The sequence below is a fragment of the Perca fluviatilis genome, chromosome 1 (assembly GCF_010015445.1).
Source record: "Perca fluviatilis chromosome 1, GENO_Pfluv_1.0, whole genome shotgun sequence".
Classification (NCBI taxonomy): Eukaryota; Metazoa; Chordata; class Actinopteri; order Perciformes; family Percidae; genus Perca; species Perca fluviatilis.
The window spans coordinates 15,023,756-15,040,788 of record NC_053112.1 but is presented as its reverse complement, the minus strand read 5'-3'; the positions used below and the strand labels follow the sequence as shown (position 1 = coordinate 15,040,788).

The window sequence follows — 17,033 nt, the reverse complement described above, 5'->3', positions numbered from 1 at the left end:
TTTTCTATAATTTAGCCAAGTGGTTCATAAAAACAATTCCATATTTTTACCAATATTACATAACAAAAATTCCATTTATTTACCAACATAACATGATTGCCTCTTATAAACATTTGTAATCCAGGGGAGTCATCTCAAAAAAGAAAAATCTCACAGTGCAGAAGTAAACTTGTATGCAGTTCAGCATACTGAACTGATGAAGTCGTTAAAAAAAATTAAGTGTCATAAAGTGTCTCTAGAACGGTAAATGCTGAAGAACGAGGATGTTTGAAGTCTCTTATCTTTCATTGTGACGTCTGCATAAAAACTCAGACACACATTCATCTGCTGCTCTGCTCTCTACTCGGCTCAGTCTGGAGGAGAGGGGGCTGCGAACTCAGCGTTTGACAGGCACATCAGCGGGGAACCAGACCCATCTGCAACCACCTGAAGGACAAAGAAATATGAATAAAAAAACATCACAGCTGTTGTTTGATAAGAGGCGTTCGATTTAATGTACACCTGAGAAGTAAAACCTACAGTTGGGTTCAGTTTGGATGTTACCAAATGTGTAAATGGAAAATTTGTAACCACTGATCAGGCCTGAGGGGAGACAAAAATATGACTCATCTCCTCTGGCTATTTTAAACTCTTTATTAGTACTAGTGCTGAAAGGATTAGTCAATCAATTAGCTGACTCACGGAATATAAATAGAAAGCAATTAGGATTCATTGATTAACCGTTAAATTAAAGTGCCCATATTATGGAAAAATTGGGGATTTTGGGTGTTATTTTGTGTCTCTGGTGCTTCCACACACATACAAAACCATCCATGCTGTTTTGAGTGAGATACGGGTTTCTGAATGTATCCTGCCATCAGTCTCCAGGTGAGCTGGTCAAAATCTGCACCGCTTTCCACTTCAGTAGCCGAGACGAGGTGGCTAACGCTAGCATGCTAGCTCGTTCTCAATGGCAAAAACACTGCTACATAACAACACACACTAGTTCACCATAATCTACTAAAGAACTACTTCCATGTCCCTGTTCTGCAGGTATTCTACGCAAAGTTGGAAGTGTGCCCTCGTTTCGAAGAAGTCTCCCGGCTAATCCTGCCTTCTACTGACCGAAGTTGTTGAAACAAACAGCTAGCTGATGTGATCCTTACCTAGCTACTGCGCATGTGCGCCTCCCAACAAAGATGGAACAGAAGTGAGATGCCTCACTCTGTAGCTAAAACAGAGAGCTCAACACACAGGGTGAAAAGAGGAGCTGCAGCAATGTGCAGTACAACAAAAAGATGGTGTTTTTTGAAAATTAAACCATGTAAACCTATTCTGGTATAACCTCTAAATACAATTATGAACCGGAAATGAGCATAATATGCACTTTAAAAAGCCAAATTTGTTCTAACTTCTCACATTTGCGATGCACTGATGGAATACGATCAATAGGATCAGCACCGAGACTGTGCTTATTAAACACATAATTTATAGGCCAGATGTGACCGATCCACATTAAATAACATTTATTAGTTATTTCTTGTCTTGTTTTGTCAACAGTGTGGTTTCATAATAGCCTAGAAATCTAGACGCACCCTAGCGGCAGCAAATGTAATTTGCAGCCCGGTTCAGTCTAGCAACTCTCCGTTGGCTTGCGAGCTGGAAAAACCAAACTTAACACAATGACGGCAGAGTTGCGACGGTTCCGCGTGAATTCCCCGCTACTTGAAAACAAAGAAGATGGCTGCTGCTGCTGGCAAATAGCGGTCTTTCGAATCGGCTTGAAGCCACGACTCTGGAAGACTTTGAGTTAAGCTTTTTTTGAGAAAAGAACGGCACTGAAGTCATTCTTAAAAAAAGGAAGATGTGTTCGGAGTTTTGCTGACCGGATACGGCAAAAGTTTAATCTATCAACTAGCGTTGCTCTGGTTGGCTACGAGTGCAGAGGGAATTTGAAAGACAACCGTTTATCCCGCCCCTCAGATTGAGCCCTGCCAGTGGAGAGTTCCCAGACCCAACATCTGGATGTGGGTCTGGCTGGTCAGGCTAGCGTCATAAACCTTCAAGAATAATATTTAAATAAATATTCCAAACAATCTTGGGAGTATGAACAAGCTATTTCACTGCTCCATATCCCCCAATAACATCAATATGGGTTTAATAAATTGGTATCCGTAGAATAAAAATGAGTAATCAGTGCTCAGTAAATGGCTCATGCACAATGGTGTTAAAGGTAGCCGGTGGAGTTTTTCTATGGAGCAATGTGAAGCAGATGTGAAGTGCATGCAAGCAAACCGGCATCCCCTTGGTTTAACACTGTGCCCCTGATAGACAGCTGGTGGTGCTAATGGGCCATAAAATTGAGCAATACAAGGCAGGGAGTAAGACGACTATTATCTGTCGTAAACTGCGCATGTTGAATAAATAAAAATGCACTTTTCACACATTCACATGATGTGTTTAAGTGGACGAAAGCGAAAGCTCCATGGGGTGCCTTTAAAAAGGAAAATAGATATGACCCACCGCTAATAAGAAAAAGACACTGCAGACTTTTCCTGTAAAATTGGATTCTGAAATAAAGCAAAAAAATAAAAAATAAATAAATAAAACAGGAGGAACAGCTGATGAGAGTTGTGTAACTTACAGCTGACACTGCTACAGGGCCTTCACTTGTGAAGAGTTGAGGTGATCCACTGGCCTGCCTACAGGAGGAGGAGACACACAAAGTTAAATCAGCAGCACAACATTCAGCACCCATCATGAAGGATCGCCACGTGAGACAGAGAAACTTACAGTAGGTGCTGATCACCACATCAGGAGAGGACATGCAAAACAAGGCAGATCAGACAGATCAGATCCACAGCCTTCAGCCAACTGTTATCATCCAGTTTAAGTAGTATACAATAGAAAACCTAAATCTGAACTTCACTGCCTCAAAAGGGTTGTCTTGATTCTGTTGTAGTAAGTTATGAATTAAATATGACTCACTGGTCCCAGTACTCTGTTGAAGATGACTGAGTGGGAACAATGGCACGAAGAAAGGTTAACCAATGTTCCCCATCTGACGGAGACAGAGAAACAAAGACATGCCATGTTTGGTTCCTGCCACAAGGCGGTTTGGTTCCTTTACACAAGAGCTGTTTCATCTTCATTCACAAATACAGTAATGAGTTACTGACAACTATGGGCACTGTAGAGAAATGTACTGATGAGCGCGCCCGTGTGTTTGTATCTTGAGTTTCATGGGCACGTGCATGAGGACGCACATTCAATTCAATTTTGTTTGAAACATATAAATTAGCAGTTATCTTGAGAAAGCCAGGGAGAAGAGGAAAAAAGCCTTTTACTGAGGTGATTTGTAAATGATGATTTGTTGTTTTTATATAATGTATTTTTGTTTAATTAGTTTTTTTCTAATTTAATTTAATTTCATTCATATTATATATATATATATATATATATATATATATATAAAACTAATTATAGTGTTGTGTCATATCATAAAAGGGAGACTTTACAGATTCATATCATTTCACAAAGACCCAACAATTCCCCCCCAGGAGCAAGCATTTAGTGCGACAGTGGCGAGGAAAAATCTCCTTTAAAAACGGGCAGAAACCTCAGACAGAACCTGGCTCTTGGTAGGCAGCCATCTGCTGCTGCCGGTTGGGACACAGAGACACAAATACAGAAATATGATTTCATCATAATAATAATAATAAAGCAGTTGGCATAATGCGCAGTGGCAATTATAGTAACAAAGATAATAAAACTATGACTAGAAATAACAGTGGAGCAGTGCAGGGCGCAGATGGACACCACGAGCACAGAGGAGACGTCTGCTGACTACAGAGAAGCAGCTTTGTTTCAGTAGTGGTACATGAAAGGATGAGGACTATGATGATGAGAATGGCAAGCTTAATAATAAATGCAGGTTTTAATAAAAAAAATTAAAAAAAATTGTCAACTAATCGATCGACAGAAAATTATCCGACTTTGATCATTGATACTCACTAAATTATTTAATGAAGAGAAATGCCAAAAGTTCACTGGCTACAGCTTCGGTTCTGATTCTAATGTGAATACTTTAGGTCTTCTATAATTATCTTATCTATCTATTAATTTGACCGGATAAAACATTTGAAGACATTACCTTGGACCCATGTTATCACTATTCTCGGACATTGAGAAAAATACGATTGAGAAAACAAATGATAATGAAAATAATTGTTAGCACTATTTCAATATAAGATGAAAATAAAATAAATATAAAAAGCTTGAGTAGTGATCATGTTTTTTTTTGGCAATCAGCTACAGAGAAGACGCATCACTGCTGGATTTGTTGTACCTATTAAAACACTCAGTCCACTCGCAATTTTACAGTGAAGGGATTTCCCTCACTAACAATTTGACATTTGAGTACAGACACCGGCTACACAGAGAACTTTAACCTGACAAGTTTAATTGTTGTGGTGTCAAAATTATAAATTGTTGGACTCAGTCCCAGATTCTGCTGTCATACTGGCGGTCTCGGACACTTTTGCATGATCTGACTAAGACTTTTGATTGGGTACTGAAGCCTTTAGGGCAGTGATGCTGGCTGTGCCACAGACGTGATAGGCTGCAAGTCGGTGCAGTTGCTACATATTGCCACTAGATGTGACTAAAGGGTGCAAATAACTTGTAAGTTCTTTTAGTTGAGGAGAACCCAAGACATTTTTGCATTAAAGTGCTCATATTATGCTTTTTGGCTTTTTCCCTTTCCTTTATTGTGTTATATATCTTTCTTGTGCATGTTATAGGTTTACAAAGTGAAAAATCCCAAAGTCCACCCCAAAGGGACTTACCATCTCCAACAGAAAACACTGTTCACAAACTGCTCCAAACAGCTCTATTATAGTCCAGCCTTTACTTCAGAGACAAACGTGCATCACTTTGTAACACACATTATAATGCTCGCCTAGCTGCTAGTGTGGCACGCCCTCATACTCTGCTTCTGACTGGCTAGTAGTCCTTACCTAGCTACTGCGCATGTGCGACTCCCAACAAAGATGGAACAGAAGAGAGATGTCTCACTCTGTAGTCAACACACAGGGTGAAAAGAGGAGCTGCAGCAATGTGTAGTACAACAAAAATATGGTGTTTTTTGAAAATTAAAACATGTAAACCTATTCTGATATAACCTCTAAATACAATTATGAACCTGAAAATGAGCATAAGATGAGCACTTTAAATAAATAATAAATCAGAGTGCTGTCCTACTAATAGATTCTGTCTATTTTTTATGATTCAACCCCCACATAAGGATGTTGAGGGTTTAGTGCATTGATTCATGATCAAGACAAGATGCCCACACACCTGTTGTGTTTTCCGTCTCCTGAGAGATCTCCTGTAAAAAGGAGCTGAGGCGTTCTGGGTTGGAGGACAAATTGAGCCACAGCCACGCGAGTGCCCAAGTGTTCTCCTGAGAGACAGAAATGTTATTGGATAAAACTGAGTGACAGTCAGCTCTTTGGACTAAATGTCTGCAAACAGGATGTGACATCAGGAGATTACCTTAAACGTCTCGAGCACGGGGAGGGCCGGACTCAGAGGAGCTTTACAGATTCTCAAACCTAAAGCCCCTGTTACCAACAGCAACAAGGCCTGCTCTGGGTACACCTGTAAACACAAACACATACACTCTATTAACAGTTTATAACGCTACCCACGCGCTAGAGGTGGGAAAAATAATCGCTTCTTAGATGCATCGCGATTCTCTCTAGAACGATTCGATTCTCGATTCAGATAAATTAATAATCTGAGAAGAAAAAAAAACGGAAAACGGTAATGTGTTGATTTTTATTTAAAAGTTACTGTCTGCAGACAAGTACAAATCAGAAAACAGAGTGACTGAAAGAGGATGGGATAAGGGACAACAACTTAGAGTTGAGGCAAGAGTGCAGAAAAAACAACAACACAAAAATGGCCAAAAGGAGAAAAAATATAAAAATATACATAAAATAATTAGGCAAACACATATAGGCTGTTCATCTACTTTATCACATTACATCTGACCACCTCATGTTTCATGTTCTAAGAAGCCAGTTATCCACCTTTAAACATGACTGGGCCTCTGACATGGAAGATTACTGGGAGAGAAGGTGACTTTCACAAGCATGTTTAAGGCTTAATGACTACAAAACAAAAAGCTCAGTAGACAAAACATTTCATTAAAACTTGTGTGTGACAAATATATGTCAAAAATCCAAGCTTTGTCTAGCTGCTTAGTCTAGGAAGGGATTTGCAAACTGAGTAGCAAACTCATATTTATATGTAGATTTTAAAAAACCACGCATGGAAATGTACACTAAAAAAATTGTTGCATCGAGATGCATCGATAATCGGTTTAGAATCGAATCGTGAGGTGCCAAGAGATTCCCACCCCTACCACGCACAAGTCGTAACATCCATGGATTTGAGTGTAAATATGGAGATCATAACCTACCTTCTGAAAGAATCCCGGGATCAGTAAGTTTGTGCAGGACTGATCGTGCAGAATCGAATTCACAACATGCTTGGCTTCCTGAAGTCCAGACACGAAAGTCAGAAAATACGAAAACAACTACAGCCAAAAATAAATGGAAAAATGACCAAAACATTAAAGAGCTGTTAATAAATAAGAAATACATACCTGTAGAAACTCTGAGCTCGGTTCTGGGAGAGCGGTGTGTGTGTTGACGACTGTGAGTAAACCGGTCCAGCAGTGAGACTGGATCAGAAAGGTAGCAGACATACAATCACACATCAAAACCCTTTATTTATATAGCGCATTCATGCACATGGGAGAGACTCAATGGGCTTTGAATGAAAAGAAAAAGGCATTCACAAATCACTCGGTCACAACAAGCATTCAATGGCAGGAATAGCATGGAAAAACTATACTGAAAATGGTTTCATTAAAATGTCCTCAATATGCCATGCCAGTTAATAAACATGGCTTTGACAGATGACCTGAGAGGTCTGGGTAGCTCCTAGCATGTCCTACGCCTTCTGTGTATGTAAAAAACTATTCACATTGAGTGCTTTAAAAAACATAGAGCAAACCTTAAAAGATACAAGAAACCTTTAACATCAATTCTAATGTTTACTGGGAGCAGAGAGGCTCAAAAGTCTCTGAGGTAGAGTCAGAGTCAAGTCTCATCATATGACCTAAAATCAAAATCCCAATGCACATTTTACCTCAATAACGATAAATAAAAAAAATGTGTGATTCATTGTTTTTGTCCTCATAGTTCATTGGCAAGGTTTGTACTGTAAATGGGCTCAAATATTGACGGTGAGATATTTTTTTCTAATTCAAGTGCTTATTTTAAAATAATTGAAGGAAACATACAAAGCGGGGAACTATTATGGCTATTTATTGAAAAATTTATAACATTTAAATGAAAGCACACATTGCTTGAAATGAAAATGTCTAGTGGAAAAAAAGTCACATTTTAGTTTTATAAAAATTATCGAAATTCTCGTCATGGGAAAAACACGTCGATAACAGCTTCAGAATTTCGATGTCGATACATTTTCAATTGATCGTCCAGCCCTACGTTACAATACATGTTTGTTGTCCTCTCTCATGTGTGGCCACGCGATGCAGATACTTTACGTATTACTTAGGTAGGTTCTAGGTTACGTAGGGAGGGGAACAACATTAGACATTTCCTAAAAAAAAAATAAAAAAAATAAAAAAAGATTGAAGAGTCCCGCATCTTGAGTCCGAGTCAAGTCTGAAGTCACTGTGTGTACGACTTAAGTGCGACCCGAGTCCAAGTCTCCAAGTCCCCATCTCTGACTGGAAGTCAGTGCGGTGATATTAAGTCAGGTGTAACAGTCTCTTTATTAAAACTTCAAAGCCTTCTAAAGAGGGAAGACCAGGGAGAATCCATTACTGTAGTCTGTTTAAGGCTACAAAACAAAAGATTTTTTTCTAAGTGATAAAAAGCTGATGTTCTCATGTGTTGATTTGTTACTGAACAGTGACAAAGTAGACTTACGTCAGTGAAGACAGCAGAGCTGCATCTCTGAACCCTGAGAGCAAACTTCACCAGCGCAGCACACGTCAGTGGCACAGCATCTAGAGAGAGGAGCAAGTTGGACTTCTTATGGACTTCTTTTTTTTTTTTTTTTTTTTTTAAAAAGGTGTTATAAGTACAAATCTATAATTTATCTTAGTCGGACCTTTAATTGGCTCCCACGCTGCATCAGAACAGCAGAGCTCTTCTGGCCTCATGACTGCTAGCTTTGGTGCTGTTGCTGTTTTAAAGATGCGAAGATAAAAGAGGAAGAGATCTGGAGTAAAACGGGAGGCGGGGGCGTTCACTGAGGGGAACAAACTGTGCACGGTGGACGTAAAGTCCCCCTCCATGCACATGAAGTAAGGGATGAGGTCTTGTACTGGCTGGAGGCTACCGGAGAAACAAAACACATACAGCAAGTTAACAACTTGTCACAAGTCTTGTCTTAATCTAAATAATATGTAAATCTATGCCTGAGATTTTATTTTGAAAAGGTTGAAGTTGTAATAACTACTACTTTTTTTCTGAATCTTCATGTGCTTTGCTTTGGTTCCTAAATATACATGGAATTAAAAGAATTTTTTTTTGTCAAACAACCAGTTCACTGAAACAAAGAAAACCCAATTAGTCAACCAAAACTGTAACATAATATTGTTAAAAAGTAGGGATGCACCGAATATTCGGCCACCGAAATATTATATATAATATATATCAGCTGAAATACTTTTATCACCGAAACAATACGGCCGAAAATGTTGTGATGACGCAAACAGAAACCGCGACTTGCACGTGTGTCAGTACCCGATCCGTTCCACCTGCAAAGCGTCTCCAAAGCAAAGAGGTTGAGACGGACCACGGAGTGAAAACAATGAAAGTTGTTTCAGTGAGATCTATTCGGATCCTCTGCGCTTCATCGCGACTGTACTTGATCCGCGTTATAAAGACCATTACTTGGATGCGGAAATAAAGCAGGGCGCACGAGAAATGATCCAGGCCGCGATGGATGCGGAGAACCCGCGTGGAGACGGAGACGGAGCAGCGCCCAGCGCAGGAGGAGATCAGAGCGCAGAAACAAAGACTCGTCTCTCTGCACCAGATCAGGGGCATGCACCCTCGTTGTCTGATATGTTCAGTGAAATCCTGCAAGAAAGTGCCTCAAATAATAATAATAATAATAATAATAATAATAATAATAAGTAAGCTATTCTGTTCTTAGGCTACTGTATGTGACTATCAGATTGTAGCCATATTTCTGCTAGATATTTTTTTAATTAAACTTTAATATTAATTTATACAATTGCAATGCCTTGATTTTAGTAAAGTTAGTACACAGTCATAGCCATAAATGCAATGGTACTAATAATTGGCTTAATTTCTTTCGGTGTTTCGGTTTTTTCGGTCTTGGTTTCCTCTTTTTTCAGTTTTCGGTTTCGGCCAAGAATTTTCATTTTGGTGCATCACTATTAAAAAGGCTCCCCTCTATAAAAACTTGGCTGGTTACGGAAAGCCAATTATTTAAAATGATTAAAAATGTAGACTTTCTGAACAAATATTTACGAAGCTTTACAGTATGTTTTCCATTTCAGTCGGATTTATAATATTGTTTTTTAACCTGCACAAAATAACACATTCTATGCTGAGTGACTTTATTTGTCATCGCGCTCACGATATAAAAGTTCTGCTTACATCTATCACTGGGTTTAGACCCAATAGTCTCCAATAGGGTTGGATATCATTGTCCATTGTATCATTGTTGATGGAGAGCCACCATCGTGATGCCACGCCCCTGTCAAACACACGCTTATCCTAGTCACGGGTGCTGGGCGGGAAATTGACACTTGCGTCGGGCATTGCACTGTGGTGCACAGGGTGCAAGTCAAGATAGGGCCCCTTGAGTGGAAGATACTTTTTTTCCCCCCTTATGTGCAACCTATTTGTGAAAAAGACCATGGCTTTGAGCAGACTGGATTGGCTGTTAGTAATGCAGTCTTTCTCTCTCCATGTCAGTAGCAGCCCTGGACTATTAACGCAATTAAGCATGCAACGGTAGTTGAGAGAGAAAAGGCGTTAACGTGGAACACTATCACACTTTCCTTTCTCCCCTCATTGGACTAAGTTTACGGACACTGCTGTGCATCAATAAGTCTGAGGTCCTGTAGGTACGGGACGATGTTATGCAGGATTTATGAATGTACGTTAGCAACAGTAGGCTAATTCACGAGGGTGCTATTTCTGTGAGCTAATATTGCGCATCTGTTCATGTGCGCTGTGTTTATGTTTCTGTTTATTGAATGCGTTATTCAGTGCAAACATAACAGAGAATGTAGTTTAATCTCAGTAATGATGGTATATTATGTTATTACTCTCGCTCTGTTAAAGGCAAACGTTCCACTGTACTGTCATTAAGCAGTTCACGGACATCTGATTGAGTCTAGACTTTACGGCGCCGTGAGGTAGGTGAAATTGTAATTACTGCCCCTACCAGCAGTGTAATACTGTCCATTTACAGAGGGCATTGCAATGCATGTCTGATCAAACTGTTAGCTCATAGTAGTAGAAAAAAAAATTATTTAAAGAGATAGTCAAATAAAAAGTACTTAACCCCCCTGACGACGATATCATCGTCCATCACGATGTTTTACTGTAAACATCGTCAACTGGCAATTTAGGGGACATCGCCCAACCCTAGTCTCCAAGCTTTTAAATGCAATCAAATTGCTTTTTTAGATAATTTTTGGGGCATTTTTAGGCCTTTATTTTCACAGGACAGATGAAGAAATGAAAGGGGAGAGAGAGAGGGAATGACATGCAGCAAAGGGCCGCAGGTCAGAGTCAAACCTGCGGCGGCTGCGTCGAGGAGTAAACCTCTACATATGTGCGCCTGCTCTACCAACTGAGCTAACCCGAAGGCTGGTAAGCTTGATGATGCACCAGCTCAGACATGTTATTTTTTGGAACAATAACACATTCTTTTGTGTAACTTATTATCATAACTAACATCTCCACACAGTTACTGCAATTTGGTCTATACCACATACTCAACCGCTCAGTTAATTGTAATTGATTAAATTTGACATTTTAAAACCTCACTTTTCTCTCCACGCTAACATTTTCATATTCCGTGTTGGAGGATTTCCATCAAAAGAGACCATCCTTGTTAAATACGGGATGAAATTTAACTTAAAAACACACTTATCCTTCAGTGCACTCACAGTTCAATATCATCAGTCTTGACGACTCGTATATAGCGACACAGTTCTCGGTACCTGCAGTAAGACATTAGAACACAGCCAGGTTTGGCTTCATTAACAGATGGAAAAAGGGAAGACCGTGTGTCTATAGGTTATATAAGTGTGAAAGTGTGTGTTTGTGTATTGGTTTGGTACCTGTGCTGTCGCTGTAGTAGTTCCGTTCTCAGTAGAACTACAGAAATCTGTTCAGAAAGGACGTCCTTCTTGCCTTTGTCTTTGCGAACGCCCGACACGTTCTGACCCTTCAGCACAGACACCAGCAGGACATCATCCCAAGGACGAACACACAGGCTGAAGCACACACAAAGTTATAAGCACACACAAAGTTATAAACACTAACACACACACACACACACACACACACACACACACACACACACACACACACACACACACACACACACACACACACACACACACACACACACACACACACACACACACACACACACACACACACACACACACACACCTGTTCTTCATGTTCTTCAGCTCAGCAGGGAAACACAATCTCTTGTAGAAATCCTGCAGCTTGTGGATGAACTCTTGGGTAAAATCAGCCATCACCATCTGTCTCTGCACGGATGCTATTACCCTGAAAAAACCCATCACACACACGGAATAAGGTCAATACACAAATTGATTTGTTACAGACAGGCAACAGGGTTGTGAGTGAGTGCGCGTGTGTACCTCTGTAGTAACACCAGTTTGGCTTTAGCAGCATTACTCATTGGAGACTGTAGGGGGACAGTCCTGTAGAGAATCATGCCAGCCAAAAGAAAAAAAAAAATGTAAAAGCTGTGAAGATAACCATTCAACTAGAAGAGTTGTGTGTGTGTGTGTGTGTGTGTGTGTGTGTGTGTGTGTGTGTGTGTGTGTGTGTGTGTGTGTGTGTACCTGAGACTTGAAAATGTCCAATAAAGTCCTCAGCAGCTCCAAGTCTCATGATGGCAGCAGCTCTGCACTCCTGTTTATCTGCTTCTTTCAGGAACGATGATACGTAATCGTACACAGGTAGGTAACTGCAAAAAAGTAAAGAAAATCTAAATTGTTTTCACTTTTCATATGTTAATACTAGGGACTTTAAGGATAACGATATTGTTTTAACATTATGGACACTCTGCTCCGTCACTCACTCGTATAAGAGGACATTCTGTCTGGAATTTTCAAACTCTACAATCTTTCCCTTCAGGAAGGAAGAGAACCGGTCAGAGAGCCCTTGTCTGAACCACTGCAGCATCGTCTCTGGACAAGAGAAAGACAAACACAAGGGCAGAGAAATAACATCTAATTAGTCAAACAAGTGGTTCCGTCTGAGGTTTTCAAAATGTGAATGCGATGTCCACTTATTCGTGAGAGAGCGAGCACCTGCGTGTCGAAGGGGAGCATCTATTTCAGACAGAGTGAGATTGAATGTCTTCAGTCCTCCCAGCAGCACGCAGTCTCGCAGGTGGTTCCAGAAGTTGCTCCTCTTGTGGCTGTTGCAGTGACACACACCTGTCTGACTCCACATTAAACACTGAAAACACACACAGGACAACAACATTAATGCAGCTGTGAGGTTTCTTTTCTCTCTTAACAAATACAAAACTTGAAATTATCTTTATCTCTAAATAAATGTGTTCATTTTGTCCAGAGCATAGCTGCTAATAATGCTCTTTTCAATTCCATCTATTTTTTATTCTTTTCAAAATAAAATGATTTTGTTTAGGCTCCAAAATGTCAAATATATGACAATAAATACATTTCAATACACATACATATTTAGAAATATCACCTTTGTGAAGCTTACAAAATTCACATTTGTGTTGAAAACATTGGCATGGTTTTATTTCAGTTCAGCCCAATAGCTGGTTTGATTTGCATTGAGACATGATTTTATGGAAAGTACCCCATGCCAATCTCTAGGTATGGTGAAGGGTATGTGATGATGTGGGGCAATTTTAATTACAAAGGCCAAGGGACCTTTATCAGGATGCATAGTATCCTGGATCCATGAAATAACTGGCCTTTAAAAATAAACATCTGCCTGCCTCTATGGGAATTTAACATAGGGATAGAAAATTGGTGTCCTTAAAAAGGTTGGATTTTTCCTAATTGTTTTTTTTAAATTTTTTCCAAAAGATGCTTCTTTTTTTTTTATTATTTCTCTTTTTAGTCAACTTTGGCATGGGTTCATACATTTTTGAGCGCCACTGTATGGCTGGAAATGGAAAATGTGATAAAATTTTCTTTACTTAAAAAATAAATGTGTTAGGCCGGCCACATGCTGGCTGCGTCGCGTGAGCGTGTCAACTGCGTGGCGTATCTGTTTTTATTTCGGCTCCCATGTTAACAGGTTAGAGCTTACACACTGCCTGCGTGACACGCACGTCTGAGGCACGGCTTGAGCCGCGCGGAAAACGCGTGCATGCTAGAAATAAAACCCGACGCCTATTTTTCACGCAACACGCAAGCGTGTTGGAGGCGTTTCCAGGCAAAATAGAAGAGGAAAAGATGTTTATATGTCATTTAGACACAAATACATATTAATAAATGACATGTTGTTTGAAAGTCTCTAGGTTTTGACATAAATGCAGATATAAATGTAATAAAAAAAATAATAATAATTAATGATTTTCAAATATTGCACCTGTCAATACAGAACGAAATATTTTGTAGCCTATTTTGCTGTCAACACTGCCAAAATTGTCTTTGCTGTAATCAAATCAGTATATATTTATGTTTAACATGAAGTTTACTACTGCTTGACTGCAGTAAATCAATGGGAAACATACATGTGTCCAGACAAGGCTAGCAGCAGCAGCGCCACATCAGACAAGTTTCTGGTGTGTAAAGAGAAAAATCCACGCAGCTGACACGCAACAGAAACACCACGCTCACGCCATGCAGGCAGTGTGTGGCCAGCCTTAGACAGGCTGTTCTAAAGCCAAACAATGTTTGCAGTAAAGGAAGGAAACACCGGACTTATAAACTAGGATGTTCCTTTAGAGATCACTCGACTGAAAGGTTAGTATAAACCTCCATGAGTGTCAACATCAACAAAAGAAGTTGTACAAAAGCCACTGTATTGTATTTGTTTTACTGTTATAGTTATAACATTTCACCTCTTTAACTTTAAAGACGACAAGCGATGAAAGCAATCGATCTTGTAAAATGCCTGTGTGTGTTTTGGTGGCTTTTGGTGACGGTGCACAGTTCACACAGGAGAGTTCACACTACACTGCAAAATGAAAGCTGAACATTGTTTTGTGGATCTGACAACACTCATACAATATGGGAAAAGGAGAATAATCAACCCACTTTGTTTTAATGTTTAGTGAGTTTTGATGTGTGCGTTTACGCTGTGTATCATTCCCCTCGGTAAGCTAATCAGGCCGTGTATACGGTTTATAAACCACGCCAACACATACCGATGACGCCAGCTTGTCGCAGATGTAGCAGAAACACTGATCGCACATGAGCTGGTTACCGGCCACAGGAGTGTCGATCATACAATCTGTAGCCCTGAGCAGGACAGAGGAGAAGTGATTACTTTTTATGGAGGGGCAACAAGCACGGAGTAATATTTTACAAAGTATGCGTGGCAATTTACTCACGTAAAAGTATGTATGGGACAGTCGTAGCGCGCATGAGGCAGCACCTCAGCGCGGCGGGAGAAGGTGACCACCAGGTCTTCATCCAGAGCAGCGGGAGATAAAACACAGTCTGAAACACAGAAGAAGAGCAGCTGGTGACTACTTATAACATAAACCGGAGGTTCCTAAACTTCTCATGCCAAGGGCCCCTAAACTGACACAAATTAGAACACAGACCCCGAAATTGATAAGATGTTGTCCCAGGGTCCACCATCTGATAGATGGTTGCTTTTAGAGGTTTTATTACAGAAAGTGTATGAAATCTATGATCAAAATAGTCATACATTGAGTCATTGTGTTACTTATGGATGGAATTATAGTGATCGGTTTTGTTAGGGTGGGTAAACCCAGCCCGATCTGCCAGTGATTTGATTCCTCCCTGCAGCTCAGGCTGGAAACCTGTACGTTTATCTATCCTGCTTCCGTTACAAATTTGCAGGAACCAATCACAAACTGGTTTATCCACCTGGCGCACTATTGGCGGGTTTAACACGATGACGATAGAGAAGCTACCAGGCAGCTTTTTGCTTACATTCAACATGGCGGGCACTGAAGCGCAGCAACCCGTTGATGCCGCTGTCGCTGCTACGTCACCCGGATCGTTGGTCTGATTGGTTGAAGGACTATCCAATTGTGTACGGAGTCATTTGAACTATGCCCTTTGATCATGCCTCTTGTGCAGTAGAAAGTACAGAGCAGACTCCCCAGACTAATGTTCAATCTTAAAAGATTGAGCTTGGTCTGGTGATAGCCAGACTACTGTTTTGTAGGACTAGATGTAAATGTCTCTTATTTGCAAACTTGAGACAAACTGCTAAAAGACTCTGTGGGATGGTCAAGTAAGAGATGGCATCCTCTGGGTTATCAAGTGGCCATGCCTCTTTCACTGATGTTTCGCTGATAGGCCCACAACGCCACCGAACGAGTGTTCAGTGGTGAAACCTGGCGTCCCAGGCCCTGCCCCTAGATGCCATCTGCTCACTTGAGGGCCCAGGTGGAGTCCTTTCTTTCCCTTTTTGCTTGGGACCCCCCTGGAACCTCCTCAAGGACCCTTGGGGGTCCCTGGACCTCACTTTGAGAACCACTGACATAAACAACCCTGACATACAGGCTGCTGTTGAGTAATGTAAACAGTTGTTACCACTCTTCTTCACGTCCTCCACCTCAACAATGAGAACCGAGGGATCACTGCATAATTCATCTTCATCACCACTCTTCTTCACGTCCTCCACCTCCACAATGAGAACCGAGGGATCACTGCATATTTCATCTTCATCATCACTGAGGATGATGATGACTTCTCCAGCGTCCACCGATGTACACATCAGAAATGTCTAGCACATAAAAACCGGGAAAGAAAAGGCAATCATCAACTCCCATATGTATACGATGTGTAAAATGTTGATATGGTCTTTGAGTGAGCGACTCACACATCAAACCCTTCATGTGTATTCCCATAGACTGTAAATATTAACAGTCTATGGTTGTTCCTGACTGAAAGTTTACAGGCTGGTTTGTTAGGATTTTGGGAAGAGACCGGGCTCATATCAATCAAATCTACACGACATATCATCTGGATTGAATTTAGGAGTTTGACTTGGCTGTGTTATTCTGTTATTAACTTTTATAAACAGACCACATAAGTTTTTATTCCTACTAAGAAGCTAACGTTAGCTAGCTTTACTCAAGGCAGAAACAGAAAGTTAACGTTAAATACGTGTTAAAACAGTTAGTTGAATTGTGTCAACAGTTATTTATAACTACAAAGGATAGTGGCGTAAACCAATGAAAACACGTCTAAATACTTGTTATCTTTTATGAGCGAGTTATCTCACCTTTGTTGGCCGTTTAAATAAAAGTAAATAAGTTGTTTTTGGCGCCGGTGTTCTCTAGTCTCAACGTCACCGGATGCGACGTTTTTCACTTCTTCTTTGTCGGGTTTAATGGCGGTTGGCAAAACCAGTTTATAGGTGCATTACCGCCAATTAGTAGAAGAAGAATACATTCAGAAAATTAATACAAAAAATAAATATTCTTTGATAAGCCTGTTTCTTTCAGTAGTTGTTTAACTGGTTATTTCTTATTTTCTCCTTCTTAATGTTTCACTTTAGTGC

The 17,033-nt window shown here is 40.3% G+C and overlaps 1 protein-coding gene across 6 annotated transcripts; it reads right to left on the bottom strand.

The window, feature by feature from the left end:
• Positions 1 to 55: 55 nt before the first annotated feature.
• zgc:112980 (uncharacterized protein LOC503706 homolog) lies at positions 56 to 16,862 on the bottom strand. 6 transcript variants are annotated; one of them, XM_039803841.1, is made up of 21 exons: positions 16,755 to 16,862; positions 16,061 to 16,253; positions 14,881 to 14,989; positions 14,695 to 14,788; positions 12,650 to 12,800; positions 12,418 to 12,526; positions 12,179 to 12,303; positions 11,972 to 12,035; positions 11,754 to 11,876; positions 11,417 to 11,572; positions 11,243 to 11,296; positions 8,194 to 8,420; positions 8,010 to 8,089; positions 6,653 to 6,730; positions 6,467 to 6,544; positions 5,536 to 5,640; positions 5,338 to 5,443; positions 2,968 to 3,040; positions 2,773 to 2,780; positions 2,624 to 2,681; positions 56 to 426 (listed from the first exon to the last, which is right to left on the bottom strand). In XM_039803841.1, the coding sequence occupies exons 2-20, from the start codon at positions 16,242 to 16,244 to the stop codon at positions 2,635 to 2,637; spliced, it is 1,971 nt and encodes a 656-aa protein (XP_039659775.1). In that variant the 5' UTR covers positions 16,245 to 16,253; positions 16,755 to 16,862; the 3' UTR covers positions 56 to 426; positions 2,624 to 2,634. The 6 variants fall into 6 exon arrangements, with proteins under 6 accessions (XP_039659775.1, XP_039659759.1, XP_039659784.1 ...); XM_039803825.1 differs by lacking the exon at positions 2,773 to 2,780; XM_039803850.1 differs by lacking the exon at positions 2,773 to 2,780 and having other exon boundaries at positions 2,624 to 2,677.
• Between the last annotated feature and the right edge of the window lie 171 nt (positions 16,863 to 17,033).